Source organism: Callospermophilus lateralis, chromosome 13, assembly GCF_048772815.1.
Source record: "Callospermophilus lateralis isolate mCalLat2 chromosome 13, mCalLat2.hap1, whole genome shotgun sequence".
In the NCBI taxonomy this organism is placed as follows: domain Eukaryota; kingdom Metazoa; phylum Chordata; class Mammalia; order Rodentia; family Sciuridae; genus Callospermophilus; species Callospermophilus lateralis.
In genome coordinates, this window is record NC_135317.1 from 14,141,071 (window position 1) to 14,161,483 (window position 20,413).

Here is a 20,413-nt window from a genome sequence, read left to right on the forward strand (position 1 = left end):
TCCATACTAGGGGCTAGATCTAAGGTGGACCCAGGCAGACTTACCTAATTTTGCCCAAGTATTTCCTGCACTTGCAAACTACCCTCTGTACACAGGCACAGGTGGGGGCATGTTGCTCAGGAGCTGCATCTCACAGGTGCTGCATTTTGGTGGCTTACAGGCACTTCCTTTGGAACTATCTCTTCCTTTATTCCCAAATCCTATCAATCATCTCAAATGGACTTTCTTAAAAATTTGGTGCTAGGGATTGTACTCTGTGTCATGCGTGCTAAGCACACATTCCACCACTGAGCTACACCTCCAGCCCTGGTGAATGGACTTGTAATTTTTAATGATGGAATATTCCCATTTTTATATGTCAGTTAACCACTTGTGCTAATATATATACTAGAGGTATATGTTCTAGTAGTTCATTACATATAGTAATGAACTACAATTACTTATCTTTTAGAAACAAGATCAAGGATTCACAAACTATGGCATTTTATTTCAGAGCCTTTGCTTACATTTATACAATATATTACATAATTCTTCATTGTTTGCAGATCCTAATATATACTTTATAGCTTTTATTCTATAAGCTTTTTCTTCAACATTTTGCTGTCAACAAATCTTTACAGTCCTGTACAAATCTGAGTAACTTGAAACCATTTTCAACAAAATTAGTTACTATAAGCACACACTACAAGACTGAAAATGCTTTTCTTAGAAAAGTTGAATGTAAAGGATTAAGGATTCTGACACGTTAGCATCTACAACAAAACGCTTTGAAATTCTCACGTCGTATTGCCAGAAAACAAACAAAACATGCCAGCCCCATTCAAAAAAAGTACACAGAACTACAATTAAAACAGTAAAACAGTCTGTACAGCAAAGTACTGTGTATTAACAGTGCCAGGTATTAAATAGCTTCAATGAACATATCCTCAATATACAAATGTCTTACAAAGGTGAAGAATTAAATACAAGTGCCAAACAGAACAGAGATTGGAATCATACAACATAAAGTCAATACAAGTGAAAACAATTTTGCGTTCATTTTGGATTTTATACAAGGCATTTAATTTTAAAGGCCTATCACCCCAATTAGCTATTTATACTTAAAATAACAACCATCTTTCTCAAGACAGTTCATACAAACCTTGAACCATACTAACACAGTTTGTTCCTGAAGTCCTTTGTTGTAGCTCATAATAAAATAAGCAATACAAATGAATTATCTGTATTTAAGGGAAAAGAAACATTTACAAGAAAACACAAAAATATAACTGTTATAATTCATTATGAATAAATATACACTTTGAACTGGCTAAGTACAATCTTTATACATTGTTTAAGATTTAATACAGTTTATTAGCCATTTTCTTTTTTCACACAATGTATTATATCAAAATTAAAAAAAAATACTGATTTATAGAAAAATGGCAAAGTACAGTAGTTCCATTCCAATTTGAAGGGGCATGAAAAGCCACTGCAAGACCTTTTAGCCAAATTCAAACCTGTAAACATGTTCAGTCTTTTTTAAGGAGAATCTTCAATATTTGGTTACCAGGACTGATGTCTAATATCCTGTTAACTGCAGGTTTTGAATTTATTACATGTGCTTGACTTATACAATTAAAGCCACCCAAAGGTGACTTGCTTTAAAAAACAATTAGCTTGTACAAATGAAAATAGGTTCATATTTTTCATAAATAAATGGAAAAATATCAAATGTTCCAGCTTTAACAAAATACGAGGGAATACATATACAGTAAGTTATCTTACATGTTCTGGCCCACCCCTTAACTATGCTTACTGTATTGTCTACAGGCAGTGAAAAGCCTTCATTTGCCACAGTGGAAGGCCTTCAAGTTACCAGACACGCAATTCCCAGACAAGTTGGAAACAATTATTGCTTGAGGAAAAGCAGTTCATTGTACTTTTTCTTCATAAAAAAGTGCACTTAAGTGCCAAGTCAGCTTGTCAAGAAACAATTTTTAAATACAAAATAGTGCTTGTCTGATTTTTTTTCTTTTTCTTTCTTTTTTTTTTTTTTTTTTTTTTTGTGCCACTGTGCAGTATAAAAAAAGACGTGGCCCTCAACAGCCATTAAGTGCAAAGTGCTTTAGCAAGTCCTGCTGTCACCTGCACTCAACTGACATTCCATTTTGTGATGCGCTGGACATTGATGGTTCAGCCAACGTTAACATTACAGCAGCTGTTATGGAACTGGATGAAGGGGAAGAGGAGGAAGAGGACGTAGCAGCACCTAAGGAAAAGGGAGACCAACAACTTAGTAAATTATGTCTAACAACAGGAAAAAAACACTAATCCTCTGAACTAAATTCTGTTGTACTCTTCAAAACTGTTAGCTTAAAAGATAAATCAGTTCTCACGACCACCACTATAATAAGGAAGAAGTCAGTGTGTCTCCAGAATCCAGACAGTGCCCAAATACAGAGGTAATGAAAGAGGACAGATCTGCATGACTCAAGGGGATGGAGGGAGGGCCAGGGAGGGACTAGGTGCCTGCCTGGTCTGTAAGACATGGAAACAAAATACAGGAAACACTTCCTGCAATAAATGCCTCAAAGAGCTTTGAATCCAATGGGAAAAGTCTGTATTATACTTCCAAAATCTTTTCTTCCCTCTTTAAGCCTCCATTCTTTCTGCATTTAGAGTTTTCTCATAAATTTATACAGTGCTAAGAATGGGAGGGTAAGTTGCTGGGGGGAGGTCCATAGTTCAACAATTGCATTCTTCACTTGTTTTACAAGGCAAATAAAAACAAAGTTATTTTCCTCAGAGAAGTTCACTCATTGTTATAAATTAGTGTTTGAAAAGGAAGATTTTTTTAAAAAAGAATAATATGCCCAGGTTAAAAGAAAAAAATATATATTTAGCACAGGGGAAGAAGTTGGAAAACCAAATCTTCCTCTCAACCAAGACCCTCCTAATCCCTGAAATTCTACACCCCACTTTTACCAGCTACTTTATATTCTTTAAAAACTGAAGAAAGGCTGGAAAGTTACTGTTCCAAGACTGTGGGTGTATAGTATGTTTTGGTCCTGGAAACTGAACCCAAAAAGCGGCTCATCAGCCTCATCCCCTGTCATTTCAATTTTTTTTTTACTTTACTTTTTATTTTGAGCTCTGTCTCCCTAAATTGCTTAGGTCCTTACTGAGTTGCTAAGGCTGGCTTTGAATTTGCAATCTTCCTGCCTCAGTCTCCTAAGCAGCTGCGATTACAGATGTGCACCAGGTGCCCAGCCCAAGGCCTAATTTTTAAAAGAAAATTGCTTTGGAACATCGTATTCCAATTTGTGTACACATCATCTGTGGGAGATTTCAAACCTCCAACTGCAGAGCTGAGTAGATTTAGAGGGATTTTGTAGCCTTCATAACCTAAAATATTTACTGTGGTCTCTACAGAAAACATCTATAACCTTTGTTCTAGAGAAATTTGACCTCTAGAATTTTGAGAAATGATACACAAATTTAAAATCTGGAGACATAACTTTTGAAGACAAGTGGAAACTGTATAGTATCTGACTTTTTGAAAAACTACATTTTAGGAGATTATTCCACATTGGTATATACAGCTCTTTTTCCTTTTCAAAGTAGTAATCAACTGTATCTATGTATCACAACATTTAAATTCTAGTCTTTTCTGTTACCAAAAAATGTAATGAATATTCTGGGCATCATAAAATTTTAAATCTATTTTCATCAATTTGATGAAATGTTTTAACAATTTTCATCTGCTGTTTTAAATATTAGTATAATAAATTTTGTGGCTACATATTTGACTTAGAGATCTATACTTAGAACTGGAATTATCAAGTTATTCAGATGTATCTGACAAAACATTTACAAGCTAACTATGTAAAAGCTTTCATCAATGCATAAATATGTGAATCTCACTATTTCTTCCCCTAGTATTGATTTTAGATATATATAGGGTTTTGGGGTATCTCCCCCTCCCCCCAGCAAAGAGTGATACCTTACTTGATTTGCATTTTTTTGGTTAACCATGACAACCACTTTTCTACTTATTTTTTTTTTCACTTGTACTTAGAAATTGATTTTTAATGCTAAGTACTCAGAGAACACATCTAATTATCAGAGTCACTAATTACAGAGTATTTGTGATTGACCAGACTTACAGAACACTATTGTGAAGGAACTATTTCTGGATTGATGTCTTATGACATAGAAAATTCCTTTTAGAAAGGCTTTGGTTACCGAAAGTGAGGTGTTCTAGTGAAATCATTTAATCAATTGGGATGATAACTATACCTTATTTTTAATCATTTAAAAATGATTACAAGACATCAAACACATAAAACATTAAAATCCCCTTCCTTGGCCTGAATGTTCCTATATATACTTTCTATATATTAACATTTAATTTATTTTCAAATACTTTTATAACTCAGATGTTCACCCACCCCACAAATCAAGACAAACTAAAATTAAGGTGGAAAGAGTTTAGAGTACCATGAAACCAGATAAGAAAAGTCAAGGGAAAAAAAAGAATAACCTCATTTACAGAAAAAGGAAAATACAAATGAAAGTGCTTTAGCTGGGTGTGGTGGCACATGCCCCTAATCCTCGAAACTGGGGAAGCTGAGAGGCAGGAGGATCTATTTGACATTTCCACCTTAATATCTAATAGAATTAGAATTCACCATGGCTAAAACAGTATGTAAACCTTGTTCTGCTCTGCAATCCATGTCTTGTCTTTTCTAGATCTACAAATGACAACATGTGTCCACAGCTGTTTTAGTCAAAAACCTACAAAATTATCTTCAATTCCTCTCCTTTATCCACCAAATTCAATATATCAGCATTGCTGTTTACTCAAAATTAATCTACCTCCATCTGCACTGCAGTCATCCTGGGTCAAATCACCATCAATTCCTATGTCAACTACTGCAATGGGGTCCCCTTACCAACACTGCTTTCACTGTTGCCCCGCACACTTTACTCTCCACCCAGCAGATAATACACCTTCAAAGATACCATTCAATTTTGCTTCCTGAACTTTACAGGAACTGTTCATTTCACTTAGAATAAAATCTTATTTCCTCATTGTGACCTGCATGACCCCACACTATTTGCCCTCTGCTTTCCTGGCTGATATTTTTACCATTCTCACCTCAGAGTGCTAGTTCTTAACCTGGGGTAATTTTACCTATCTCCCACCATCCTGAGGCCATTTGGTAACATCTGGAGACATTCTTGGTTTTGACCACTGTGAAGTGCTACTGGCAACTAATAGATAGAGGCCAGGGATGCTGCTCTCAACACACTATGACACACATAGCAAAAAGTTATATAAGGCTCAAAATGTCAATAGTGGGCTGGGGTTGTGGCTTTGTGGTAGAGTGCTTGCCTCAAATGTGTGAAGCACTGGGTTCAATCCTCAGCACCACATAAAAATAAATAAATAAAATAAAGCTATGTCCATCTACAACTAAAAAAAATATTTTTTTAAATGTCAATAGTGCCACATTTGAGAAATGCTGTATTAGGGACCTGTTTTTTTCTCAGTCCAGGACTTTCATTATTAACTCAACTGTGTATTTCCAAAACACTATTTTGTATCCCTAATTGCCAATGTGACTGTTATTTAAAGATATGGAGGTGATTAACATAGTAAGTGTGGGGCCCTAGAATGATAACTCTGGTGTCTATATAAAAAGGGGAAAGGATACCTACAGACACAGAAGCCATGTGAAGACATGGCAAGAAGGCAGCCAGCATCCAGCAAGCATGGGGGACTGGGGAGAGGACAAGGATCATACTGGAACCATGATCTTGAACCTTCAGCCTACAGAATTATGAGGAAATACTTTCTAATGTTAAGTTGCCCAGTCTATGTTGTTGTTGTTGTTTTTAAATTGGAGCCCAAGAAAACTCTTGCCCAGGTTTTAATTTATTTCACTTCCTCTAGTCACATACATCTCAGTAAAAATATTCCAACCATCTATAACTAAAGTATTCCACCAGCAGAGGAATCTATCTAATATACTATTGGTAGGAAGATCAATTAGTACACTCCTGATAGAAAACAGAATGGAATTTCCTCAAACACTAAATATATAAATACCAAATAGTCCAGCAATCCCACTAGTGAGTATATACCCAAAGAATACAAAAATCAGTCTGTAGAAAAGATCTGTACTTCTATTTCACATGATTTCATTTACACATGGAATCTAAACAGGCTGGTTTCAAAAAATAAAACAGTAGTTACCACAGGCTGGGGAGAGTAAAGAAGAAGGGAACATAGAGAGAGATTAGTTAATGGTTATAGCATATCAGCCAGACAGGAATACATTTTTGGTGTATTATAATACATAGAAGGGTCATCAGTCAGCAAAAGTGTGTTATATCATTCAAAACAGCTAGAAGATACTGTACCTGTTAAAGAAGAAAGAATATTATCTATTAAAAATACATTTTTAAATAGAGTAACCTATTCAGTTACTACCTAAACATTCCTCAATTTTTTTCATAGTGCTTTTCATTAACTAAAATTTAATTTTATTCACCTTTTAGGGGTAGATTGTGAGCTCTGTGAAAGTTAAAAGTATGATTTTGGATAAAAAGTTCTCCATTCCACAGATGACATAAACCCACACTAACTACAGAGTAGTAAGCTGGTTTAAGTAGGCTAAAAATATTCACTTTCACTTTGCAAACAACTACTTACTTTTTAGCTGCGACTTTTCTTGCAGTGAAATATTCATTGTGTGATAATGTTTATATCAAAAGTACAAGTGAAATGTTAAACCTTATTACATTCAGATTTTTATAGTTACTTTGTGCATATTAAATGATTTGGAGGGGCTGGGATTGTGGCTCAGAGGTAGAGCGCACGCCTAGCATGCATGAGGCACTGGATTCGATCCTCAGCACCACATAAAAATAAAATAAAGGTAATATGTACACCTTATAATAAATAAAATAAATAAACAGAAAATATTTTAAAAAATGATTTGGAGTGACTTAATTTTATAATATAAATTATCTAATGAAATACTTACTTTCTCTCTCTTTCTTCTTTAAACGCTTTCTCCTCCGATCAATGGAAGCTACTTCAGATTTTAAGGACAGATAATGTTTTCTGATTTCTTGCAGTTTTTCTTGAAGAATTGTGATGCGTTCAGCACTTGTCATATTTTCTAGATCCGCTGTCAATGTATAAAACTTCTATTAATATGTATTTTGAGGAAAAAAATTTGATCCAAAAAAGAGCATAGAGTGTGGTTGTAAAATAAGGCCGAAGTAGATAAAATGAACATACTTTTAAATATTTGTTTCCTGAGATTCTTTCTCTATTTTAGAATAATACCTTATGCAAAAACACAAATTTGTTGAATGAATGAATATGTACAGAATCAAAGACCTCATAACCTAGTGTGCTAAAATCCCTAGTCATACAAATAGTAGCACTACAGTGTATGATTAAAAAATATCATACCTAGAAATAAGATGGGAAAGACACCCAAATGTTAACACTGTATATATTTCTGAGTGACAGAAGTATGGATAAATTGTTCTCTTTTGCTGGGCGCAGCCGGTGCAAGCCTGTAATCCCAGTGGGTCAGGAGGCTGAGGCAGGAGGATCACAAGTTCAGCACCAGCCTCAAGAATGGTAAGGCTTGCTAAGCAAACTCAGTGAGATCCTGTCTCTAAAAAAAAAAATACAAAGAAAAAAAAAATAGGGCTGGGGATATGGCTCAGTGGTTGAATGCCCCTGAGTTCAATCCCTCATACCCTCCCCCCAGATTCTCTTTTATCTTTATAATTTTAAAGAGATTTTATTAAAATATGTATAAATTTTTAAATTGGAAGAAAAATTTAAAAGATCTAAAACTCTTAGGACATTTTCAATGTCGTATGAATACTCTGTGAGAAACTCTGCTGTAGCCTGTTTTTTTTAAAAAATGAAATTTCAGCCAGGTGCACTGGTGCAAGCCTGCAATCACAGCGATTTGGGGTGGCAGAGACAGAACAGTTGCAAGTTCAAGGCTTGCTTGCCTAAGATACATAGTGAGAGACCCTACCTCAAAAAGTAAATGAATAAAAATACAAAGCACTGGGGTGTAGCTCAGTGATAGAGCACCCCTGAAATTCAATCCCCTGTACAAGGAAAATTATATAATTATTCTGGCAATTTCTCACATATATTAAGTATAGAGAGAAGTATCCTTACCCAGCTTTAGTAATTTTTCAATTTATGGCAAATCTTGTCTCATCTGTATCCCTATCCCAACACCATATTGTTTTAAAGCATATTCCCAATATTGTATCAGATATATCAACTCAAGTGTTGACACTGTCCTCGACTCTCTTAAAATTTTTCTTTTACCAATTTGTGTATTCAAATCGTGATCCAAGTGAGGTCTATATGCTGCAATTGATTAGAATTCCTCCCAGGTTTGGTAGATTCCTTTTTAGTATTTGCATCAACAGTTACTAGGAGATATATACATATATATACACATAGACATAAGAGTTTTATTCACCCACAAAAAGAATGAAATATATCATTTGCAGGAAGATGGATGAAACTAGAGACCATTATGTTAAGTGAAATAAGTCAAACACAGAGGTAAAGGGATGAATGTATGCTCATATGGAGAAGCTTGAAAGGAAAAGGGAAAATAAAGGTGAGGGTGGATCTCATGGAAATCAAAGAGATCGAGAGAGAGGAAAGGGACAAGGGGATAGGGGGAGAGGGAGGAGGGAAGAAGTGCTGGGAAGAGATGTTGGTCAAATTATATTGTTATATTGTGTGCATGTACAAATATATAACAGATCCAATCAATATGTACCACTATACTGCACTAATAAAAAATGTGGAGAAAAAATTACTAAAATTAAGTTTCTGCCGTTCAATTTTTAATGCACATCACTTACACATCTGAAAACTCCACTTGTAAACTTTAGGTAATCGATTACTAGGCTCCTTGATATCAGGGTCCTTATCTCCATTCTTTCCACATTTTCCAGGAGACTGCATTCTTGCAGGAGATTTGGTACTGTGAGACTTCATTCCAGTGGAGGCTGATTTGACTGGCTGAGTCTTAGTTACACTTTCACCAGCTGAAAGTTCTTCACTATCACTACTGTTTGCTGAAAGAAAAAGAAAAGAATTAACAAAAAAGAAAAATGTAACAATGAATTTTGGCCCAGATTTTAGTAGCTACCAAAGTTAACCATTTTAATTTACCACTACAGTAAACAACCTGCCTATAAAACCTAGAAAATCACATGCAAATGCAGAATTTATCTTAATTAAGAAAAACAAAACTCTTCTTACCTGAACTGCCAATACTAGGTTTTAAAAACTCATAATAACCTTTCATTATACTAAGTAGACTATTAAATAGTAATAATTGGAATAGTAATAATTGGAATGATTTTTTTATTCTATCATGTTAATACATAAAGTAGAATGTACCATCTTTTAAACTAACTCACTGTAGAAACTCATTTCAATAAATTCAAGTTGTGTGCACATTAACACTTGGGCCACAAATAATGAAGCATAATCATAATATTCAATAAACAATTCCTTGGGGAAAAACTCTAAATTTAGACATATATGATGAATTTCTTCTTAAGTACCTGCTATGTTACAGCTTGTTGGCTACAATAAACCCATCGGTCTCCCCTGGTAAACATACTCCATAGTTCATGAAGAATGCAGAAGTCTGTGTGATAATTATGTCACATCTGCCTTTGTTAGTTAAGTTTCAGTAATGAAATGAAAATATATAACCATGACAGCTTACCAGGTGAATAGGTGATAGAATTAGTACTGCTATAAATTACCTTTTTCTGGATAAAAAGTATTATTTTGAGATTCCATCAGAGTTAATTTACTAAATTATCCTCAGAGAATGGACAACTCATTTGGATTTACCATGCAGAAGCCCAGTAAATAAAATGAGAAAATACAATTAATGGCTATATCTTTGTAAAGATACATGTTTACTCATTAAAGATGGGCACTCTTAGAAAATATCATTCAAATAGCAAAGTCTTGAAGACAAAAACATCACTGGATAAGAAAAATAAGATACACCAAATAATTTGTGACCTGTCATGTGCTTATTGATTCTTCATTAACAGCAACCAGAAAAATAAAAGGAAAACCCAAAACAACCCAAAAAACAGGCTCTAAAAGTCTCAAAAGTATTCCAAATAACAAAGGTATAAAGCAACTCCTCCCTTTGTGGTGTTTGGGAATAAAGAAACTCTACCACTCTTTTACACATATCTTGTACAACTCCCCTCCAGGCCCAGCCCCCTTTGCTGCTCTGGAACCCCTGGAAACTCCTAGCTAAGCTGCCCAAGGCTTGGCCCCACTCTATGCAGTGGCCTGCCTCAGCCTGCCTTTCGTGGCCTTGCTGAGCACAGCCGCCCGGGGCCCCAAGGGATGCCATATTCACCGCCTGGAAGTCATATGGGCTCAGCAGAACCTCGGGGAGCTGGCCGAATAACCCTTTTCTGCAATGAAGTGCAGCCAAGCCGGCTGCTAGCAAAGGTCAGGCAGTGGAGGTGGCAGGAGTCTCCTGGAGGAGCAGCAGGAGGTCAATGTGGGGCACCTGAAAAAAAATTCTTTACATATTTTCTGCTTCTTATGTTGTCTACAAAAAAAGAGAGATCAAATGTGCAGCCCTCAGAAGAAATACAGTATTATGTTCTGTGCAAGTTGATGGAGAGAGTCATTACTAATGTCTTAAGCTGGAACATACTCAGCCAAAGTATTATGGAGCTGCTCTCAAGTCACATGGTTTGGAGTGCCCAAGATATGAGTCATAGCCTGGAATTGTGGGAATTATACCTCTGAAGCTATCTTGATTGTTTACTTGAATGCTGATATTTCCTTGAAGAATTACTAATTTATTTCACTGTAATAAAATTATATATGATTGAAGTTATTTCATAATATGAGATGCATACAATCAAGTAGAAAGAACTGTGAAACATAAAGCTAACAAACATATTGGTATTTCACTATGCTGGCTACATGTTAAAAAGAATTATGTGATCATTCACCAGCAATCAATACCAAGGCTGAATAATACCAACATGTTTAATCGTAGAATATAGCTAGAATCAGAAAACTTCTATAATTAACTTTTTTGAGGATGGAAACAAAATCAAAATGTTGAACTATTCCATATCCTGAATATCCTTTCCTTAATGGGAGAAAAAAAATACATCAGCTATTATTTTTGTATTTAAAAAATTAGAGGTTTCACACTTACTGCCTTTTCCCTTCTTTTTGTTGTTTACCACTGTTGCTTTATGGCTTCTTTTCTGCTTTTTTGATGAACTGCCTCCTCCCTGAGCGTCTTTCACTCTTTTCTGACCCGTACAGGCTATGACAGGAAATAAGTAACACAATAAATCAAACATTCCCTAGGTATTTAATAATTTTACATTTTAGAAAATAATTCCAAACTACATATTCTCTATGAGATTTACAAATTATCACAGAAATCACTACCAATTTTTTATATACTGTCATTAATAAAGATGAATTATTATGCATAAGTTAAAGTGGTTTTGGAAAGCAAAAAAACTTACATATAAACTGAAAATAGTTCTGAGTAGTCTAGTAATTCAAAAATGATGAATTTATGAGTCTAGTAATTTAAAAATGGATTCATACTGAAAACCTGAACTTACGATTTAATAAAACCAAAATATTAAGATTTAGTTTAAATGGCTTAAAATGTTAATGAATTAATATAGTTTTAAAATAATTAGTTTAAAGAGCTTAAAATGTTAACAAATTAATATAATTTGAAAATAAATACTCTTGATATTAATGAGAAATTCTGGAAGAAATTCACACTTGTTTTTACCAACTTATTTAAAAAACTTGGTGCTTAGGGCACTGGTTAATAAACACGATTCCCAACTGTGTGTGCGCGCGCGCACGCTCTTGCGTGTGCACAGACACACACATTCAAATGGGCAGAGATGATTTAGTCTGTCAGCAGACATGATATTCTAATTATTCTGGGCTAATTTTAATCTTTCTTAAGGTATGAGGAATATGGTAAGGATGCAAGCTATATATTGCAACTATATTTTTTACTTATTTACTTCAAAAAATTTTAAAAAGACATGTTTTAAGAAAAGATTTATGAGAAATTTTTAAATTAGACAATCTGATCTAGACTAAAAACCTAAAGCAAGTACACTAAAATCTGACATGTTATATGGAACATATACCCTCTGGTGCTCTAACTTCACAAGAGAAAATGCGTGTTTCAAAGCCAAGGCTCAGTCTAAAACGTACTTTAATACACCTGAACAAACTAGTTTATAGGAAAAATGGTGACAGAACATAGCTATGGCAACATCAGAAGACACTTATATATATACACAAAGTACTAATTTGATTTCCACTTTCAAGTACTTCTGAAAAAATAAACAAAGTATTACTTTAGGTTTTTAAGAAAAACATTGGTCCTTCACTCTGGGGGCTGTGCATCTAAGGAAGCATCAAATTCCTTTACAAACTTTCCCAAGTTAATTAGGCTTGAAAATCAGTTTGACATGGTTGTCTGCTGAAAGCAAGTGCCTGGACAGTTGGTTGTTCCAAACCCCTACATACAGTATTTAGTGAAGGGTGGAGGGTCTATCAATAAATCAAAATATATGTGAGAAACTGCACATTACAAATGCAAAAACAATGTCACAGAAATTTATTTAAGGTGCTCATGCCATTCAGTAAACCAGTGTAATAAATTTTCAAACAGGCTTGGCTTTGGGCCTAGGTCTAATTTCTCACATGTGTTCTGGTCCCTTGATATGTCATGGATGGTTCAGGCAAAGGACATTAAAACCTCAAGCTTTTAAATGTATTCAACCATCATTATTTTCAAATTACATTCCAAATTTTTTATTTTATAGTGTTCACACAAGTATGGCACTTAAATGTCACAATATAAGGAGAGGTACTGTGAAAGCATTAAAACTGTGGTGGGAAGATCCTAAAGTCAACACATGCTTTTTCTTCCTCACCTTTTCCGGTATGTTCTGGTTCTGGCTGATTGCTACTGCTGGAACTCACACTGGCATCAAAGCCTGCAGGTGAGCTGTTCCCTTCAGAATGGAGGTCTTGCAGCTCTCCCCCAACACTCTCCACCTCAATTGTGCTGTCAGTTTCACTCTTGATACTTCGAACCTCTTCTTGGTTTGGAGCCAGGGGCTCCGACACTGTAACAGAAGACTGCTGCTGACTGGCTTCTGTAACAGTGACTGATGAAGGCGATTCTGGTGTAGTAGGAGGAGTATTGAGCACTGAGTTACTGCCACTACTTGGAAATTCTGCTTTTCTGTCACTGACTTCTACTGCTTTTTCTTCAATGGGCTTGCTATCGACACTGACTGGTGGTGGTTTTTCTAGCTCTACACCAGGTGAACAACTCTCCTCTTCAGCCACAGTCTGCAGTGACTCCTCTGCCACCCCTTCTTCTGGGGCAGGATGGGGTGGGGACGCTGCAGCTTCAGTATCAGAGTCTGAAAAAAGCTCCTTCAGTGTTTTTTTAGGCCACTGTCCCTGAATACTTGACCAGACATCTTTCCGATCTTTAGCCCTGCTGTTCTGAAGTCTTTCATCAGAGTTATTTAAAAGTTTTATTCTTTTTTCTGCTACTTCTGAAAATCCTGAATAAAAACCAGTTGTCCGCAGAGATTTTCTTTTTTCCTCCAAACCGTTGTATTTCTTCGTTGGTGTCATCTTTGCTTTCGATTTTTCTTCATCATCTTCATCTGAAGAGCTGTTGCTACTGTTTTCTATGCAAAGTGATTCTTTGCTCTTGGCCCTCTCTTCCTTTTTACCAGGTGATCCCGTTTTTAAACAATCCTCTGTGTTGCAATACCTCCTTTTCCCACGTTTTATTTGTGACTTTGAAGATTTATCAGTTATGTCCTTCTTGACATCTTTTCTCTTTTTTGTGACTTCATCTTCTTCTTCATAATCAGTATCTTCTGATATTCCTTCTATGTCTTTTCTTAATCTTTCTGGAGACTTAGATACTGGTTTGGACATTACCAAATCTGCATGGACTTTGCTTTCTTCCAGCAAAGACAAACTGTTCTGTTCTTCTTTTGAAATAAGTTCATTTCTGGTATGTGTCAAATGATCCATCTTTGATTCCTCTTTGCCATTATTATCTAGGTCCTGGGCACCTCCTTCATCTTCCTGTTCACTGTCTTCAGCAGAACTTTCAGAAGCTAGAAAACAAGAGGGAGAAAAAACACGATGAGAATGTGAACATAAGCAATGTCTTCTAAGTGCCAGGCATTTAATATAACAACTCCTAGGTTTACAGTCACTGCCACTTTTATCCCCACTTCATAGGTGAAGAAACTCTTTCCAAAAAGTGAAAACACTCATCCCAAATGGAAATGGTCTATTATATCATGATCATAGTGTTAGTCACACCACTGGATCTCTCTTGCCAAACTCATCAAATTATAAATACAGAAGTTGTAAATTTGATTTTATGCAAATTAGAACTCAATAAAGCTAACTGTACATGAGCAGAACATGGTACAAAAACATGCAGGAAACAGAACTCTTAAAAAATAAAACCAATTTAAGCCAGGCAGGCTGGGGCACGCTTATAATGCCAGCAACTCAGAAAGCCGAAGCAAGAGAATTGCAAGTTCAAAGCCAGCCTCAGCAAATTAGCAAGACCCTATCTCAATTTTTTTTATAAAAAAGCTGGGAATGTAGCTCATGTGGTAAAGCACCCCTGGGTTCAATCTCTGATACCAATAAATAAATAAATAAGAAGCAAGTTTAATTTAAAAAATTTAAAACATTAAGCATTAAAGAAGTCAAATAGCATAACTGTTAAATGTATATAGTCAATAAAAGAATCAGAAAGCACAGAAATTTTTTTATAACATTTTTTTAAAGAGAGAGTGTGAGAGAGAGAGAGAGAGAGAGAGAATTATTTTTTTTTAATATTTATTTTTTAGTTATTGGCAGGCACAACATCTTTGTATGTGGTGCTGAGAATCGAACCCGGGCCGTACGCATGCCAGGCGAACGCGCTACCGCTTGAGCCACACCCCCAGCCCCAGAAAGCACAGAAATTTAATAAAAATTAACAGAAAACTTTAAAAAAATTAATTAAAAGCCCCCTCCAAACTTAAAAATATACTGGAGTATACTGTACACGGTACAATACTGAACTAACTGGACCAAAAAATGGATGAAATAACCAACGAAATCATTCAAGAAAACTGTGTGAAACACAATTACAAGCTTCTAGAATGACAGAGTACACACCACAGGTGCAGAAAACACATTTACACAAGGTGTATCTCATTATGGAATTTGAGGACATTAAAAACAAATTCTTTGGGGTAGGGGAGGGAGGGAAGCAAAACAAAAACCACTCAGCAACTTGGGAGGTTGAGGCAGGAGGACTGCACTGGGGCAAGGCCAGATCTTATCTCAAAACAAAAAATAACAAGGGTTGGGAGTGTAGCTCAGTGGTAGAGTGCCCCTGGACTCAATTCCAGTACAAAAACAATAATAAAACAAGTCACAAAGAATCAGGAATTGGAAGAGCAATGGACTTCACAGAAACAACTGAACAATGCTAGCTGATGCAGTTCAATGTCCTATAAACTCATGTTTAATTGCTGCCATGACAATGTTGGGAGTTGGGGCCATTAAGAGGTGATTAGGCCATGAGGGTACACCCTCATGAAGAGATTAATGTCACTGTCACAGGGTTAAGTTAGCTGCGCAACAGGAGTGGCTTTGTTACATATAGCTCTCTCATCATGTGATGATGCCCTCACCAAGCTATTATACAGCACAGCAAGAAGGCCCTCACCAGATACCAGTGACCTGACAATAGACTCTTCAGCCACCCCAACTGTGAAAAATAATTTTCTTTTCTTTATAAATTGTCCAGAGTACACCATTCTGTTATATTAGCAAAAACAGACTAAACTACTCAATCATAAATAGAATAAAGCCATTTGCAAAAGTTTGTAAATTTTCAGTTTCTAAAAATTTACTTTCCTTCTCTTATAATCATCTTTAAGGAGTTACTAGAAAATGTGCTATACCAAAACGAGAGTTCGAATAGGGAGGCCTAATATCAAGAAAGGAATTTCCAGTACTACACTGAAGGGAGATCCCTTGACTGGATCTTACTATCTGTCCATCCCACCCTAGAATGAATGTATCTTTCCTGGGAAGATAGCTGGAAACCAGTTCAAACTAGTGTAGTGTTATTTCTAAAGACAGTCATACTGAGGGCCAATATATAGTCTATTAAGGGGCCTACAGCCATTGTACAGTCTTTGTATAGTCTTTCTTTTTATTCTTTATATCGTTTTGAGTATATGCTGATGAAATTCCAACTTTCCCTCCATGTCTTATTGTGGTACTACCTAGATCAACTGACATCATTTACTTATGAAAGCTAGAAGTCAATCAAAGGAAGCCTATTCTCAGAAAACACAGAGCATCCTTCTGTTCCTACAGAGCATATTTACTAGTCATCTACTCCAAACTGTTTCAGACATTCTAAATGTGGTGAGTACCTGTTACCCAGAACTTGTTATGACCTCATCCAACTGAATTCCCTGGAGAAGCTTCTGTAACTCTCAAGAGAAGCCAATTCCTAATCAGATACGACCTAGAGAATTCTACTCAAACAGCATTCTGAGGGAGCCTCCACCGAGCTTTTGTACAAAGACAGGCTCATGTCTTCTGTTCTATTTTTAAAAATCTAAATAATATTCTCTCTGGTGGCACATGCCTCTTATCCCAGTGGCTTGGGAGGCTAAGACAGGAGGATTCCAAGTTCAAAGTCAGCCTCAACAACTTAGTGAGACCCTGTAACAAAATTAAAAATGGCTGGAGATGTCTCAATGGTTAAGTGCCCTTGGGTTCAATCCTTGGTATCCCCTTGACACAAGAAAGTGAGAAGAGTGAGAGGGGAGAGGGGAGACAGGGAGAGAGAAGGAAGGAAGGAAAGTAGGTGGGTAGGTGATCACACACAAGTCAAGAGTGTTAAGTACTTCTGGGGATTTTAAATAAATAAAATTTGCTCATGACAGTGGAGATACACTAGTATCCATAATATTACAGTCCTTCAAATTCTACATATATTTTCCATAGATTATTCTATCACATATATTAGAAAACTTGTAAAACTCAAACTTTCAATATTATACAGCATTTGGCTAACAGAAAAATAGTTTCATGGGCTGGGGATGTGGCTCAAGCGGTAGCGCGCTCGCCTGGAATGCGTGCGGCCCTGGTTCGATCCTCAGAACCACATACAAACAAAGATGTTGTGTCCACCGAAAACTAAAAAATAAATAAATATTAAAAATTCTCAAAGAAAAAAAGAAAAATAGTTTCATGTAAATATTCACCTAAAATAAGGGACAAAAACCAATTTCTATTATATTCAAAATTCTAAAAAAAAAAATCAACAGTCTCAAAACATGAGCAATGTGAAAATGTTTTTAGGAATGTAAGTTCTCTAAGGGCTTAGTTCAAAGATCAGATGTCCCTCCTTTCCTGCAAAGTGAACTTAACAAAAGTCTACTGCTTTTGTTACTTGATACTTTTAACTTCATTCTGCCTTTTATACTAAGCTATAATACCACCATAAAAGAAACTTTAACAGATGTAATCAAGATAAACAGAGTTTGGTATTCTTTAATACTGTCAGTACAGTTTTACAGTCTGATATTGTTTAAGATACACTATAATTTACATGGCAACAACAACAAAAAAAAGTTCCTGAAATAAACGAAGGGTGAATATTATATTTTAACTAAAAATTAATGGTGCCTCAATCAATGACCAATTTTTTTTCAAACATAGAGATAACAAAATTCTCACTAAAAAGCAATCTACTAATGACGATGAATTATTTTTATATATTTTAACTTACAGACCAAATACTTGCATGCAATAAAATATCTGCTTTTTTACCTTGAAGTCCATTAAGGATGGAAGTAATTTCTATGGATTTAATATGAGCTGTATCAGAGTTTTTGGCATCAGTGAGATCCAGTTTGGATACCATTTCAGGAGATGGATTTGTCTGAAATGGTGGTTTTGCCAAACGTCGAAGTTTACAGTTTTTCGGAGAATATTTTTCATCTCTGTCTTTTTCTTTATCTAATTTATTCTGCATAAAGGGAAAAAAAATGTTGATCATACAATATCATAAGGAATTTATAAATAACAGTGTTAATATATTTTAATTAATAGTTATAGGATATATTATTATTTAACTCTTCAACAGAATATATAAAGCCCCCTTTCAAAAAGCCAAGGTTTTTAAAAACTCATTAAAAAAAATACTATAGAATGAGGAAAAAGGTTTTGTATTTACCACGTAATACTGGGAATCAAATCAGTAATCAGACAGGAATTTTAAACCAACAAATAAATATACTAATAATTGATATTATCAAATCTTTAAAACTAAAAATCACAGTATGTTCAAATTAAATATTCAGGCACAAAAAAAAGAAACACAATTTTAACCTGTTTGTTTTAAAATTTCATACTCTCATTATAAAGTGTGGGATGGTAATGACAATATTCCATATTTTCATTCAAATGACAGTTTTGAAAAACTCTAAACAAATGATCTGTTATAAGATCAAGTTAAGGGAAATTTTCTTCATTAAAAAAATTGATATTTCGGGGAAAATTTGTAATTTTCTCAAACTCTCTACTTATAAACAGATGAGCTGAGGCTTACATATTTTTGAAATTTTGCTATAAAATGCCTTGTAAAGGGCTACAGTTGAGACTCAGAGGTGGAACACTTGAATAACACAGGTGGGCACTGGGTTCAATCGTCAGCACCACATACAAATAAATAAAATAAAAGGTAATAAGTCCATGTACAATTAAAAAAATATTTTTAAAAAATGCCTCATAGAAAAAATATAATATAGCAAACTCAGAAGTGTGGGTTAGCAATAAACAATTCAGAAGTCCTGTTATCTAGTTACACTAACATATTTGAGTGATTATTTTTAAAATTCTCCTAAGAATGGTATATAGCTTATTATTCCATATGAGCAGGGAAGAAGTTAATTTCCTACATTTAATAGATGCCTTTAGGGGTAGTGACTCTTCATTGTGGCTCCTGGCCCAACAACAGCATTCTCTGGGAACTTGTTAGAAACACCAATTCCTAAATCTAATCTCAGATCTACTGAATCAGAAATGCAGAGGATGGGGGCTAAGCAATCTGAGTTTTAACAGGTACTCCAAGGAGTTCTTTCTGATCATGGTTCAGGATAAGATCCACTGCCTTAGAGCCTCTGGGCTTAATTCACAGAATATAAACTTCTGAGCACAACTAGTCTAAGCTAGATTTTCATAGCCTATTACTGTTGTTCTAATTTTTCTCCTATTGCCAGCCTTTTCTCCTCTGTTATTTTATGGCAGAGGTCATAATCTATCATGCATATCTGTAGCCCAAGATAATCCACTCAGACTAGAGTTCAAATATGGCTTTTAATGGTTGTCAGGAGTCTCTAAAATAATAGCTCTCAGAGTAAGAAGAGATAGAGCAAGCTGTATAATATCGGAAAATATTACCTAGAAAACCTTTTCAAAATTCACAAGGCTCTTCCCTATGATCAGGAATTTTAATATGCCTGAGGAGTCATCAAGAAGTGAATAGAGGCAAATATTTATAGAAAAAAATTTTCTATGTAAGCATTATGTAATATTCTAACATTGTTTATTGCACCCCTAACCAATCCTTCACCTTAGAAATACTGCTCAAATAGTTGCTCTGTTTTTTGTATAAAGACATTGGCTTTTTTGAGTGCCACAAAAAAACAACAACAAAAAATTCTTCCAGTAACTAAAAACAATGCTAAATAGAGTGTTATTTATATACTTTATGGTAAAGTCCAAGAGTGTGAATATAAAGGGGTTAAGAAGCCCTGAGTTACAGCTATACCAAAAATTTAAAAACACAGACTTAATTCACAGTAAGTAATGAAGAACCAATTTGGGGAAAAGCTTTTCACTATCTGGGGACAGTAGGATAACATTTGGCAAGAAGATAAATAGCTCTTCATTTTGAATATGAAGACTGAATTTCAGAAGAACTATTAAGCTTCCCAAAGAATTAAAAAAACATTAAAAATTCTAAAAATCTAGCTAAAGGTCTGCTTTCTCATCAAACATTCAAAAAGATTTAGTCTAAAAGAATAGAATTCTATCATATGTAACTGTAATAATAATTTTCCATGTGAGCTCAGTAGTAGGTACCCGAAGTACTGATGCAACATGTGATGATATTGTGAATATACTCTAAGCCACTACCTACAGTCAGAGAAAGACAAGATAAAAAGAAGG

The 20,413-nt window shown here is 35.1% G+C and overlaps 1 protein-coding gene across 4 annotated transcripts in view; it reads right to left on the bottom strand.

The window, feature by feature from the left end:
• Positions 1-466: 466 nt before the first annotated feature.
• The window catches only part of Arid4b (AT-rich interaction domain 4B), a 149,673-nt gene continuing 129,726 nt past the window's right edge, over positions 467-20,413 (bottom strand). For 3 of the 4 annotated variants that reach the window (XM_076873068.1, XM_076873067.1, XM_076873066.1), the window contains 6 exons: positions 18,011-18,209; positions 13,048-14,262; positions 11,277-11,390; positions 8,917-9,132; positions 7,038-7,184; positions 467-2,251 (listed from right to left, as the gene is read on the bottom strand). In XM_076873068.1, the coding sequence (XP_076729183.1) occupies positions 2,124-2,251; positions 7,038-7,184; positions 8,917-9,132; positions 11,277-11,390; positions 13,048-14,262; positions 18,011-18,209 (2,019 nt within the window). In that variant the 3' untranslated portion in view covers positions 467-2,123. Of the gene's footprint in view, positions 2,252-7,037; positions 7,185-8,916; positions 9,133-10,435; positions 10,611-11,276; positions 11,391-13,047; positions 14,263-18,010; positions 18,210-20,413 lie in introns of those variants that run through there. The other variant, XM_076873069.1, reaches the window with a different exon arrangement.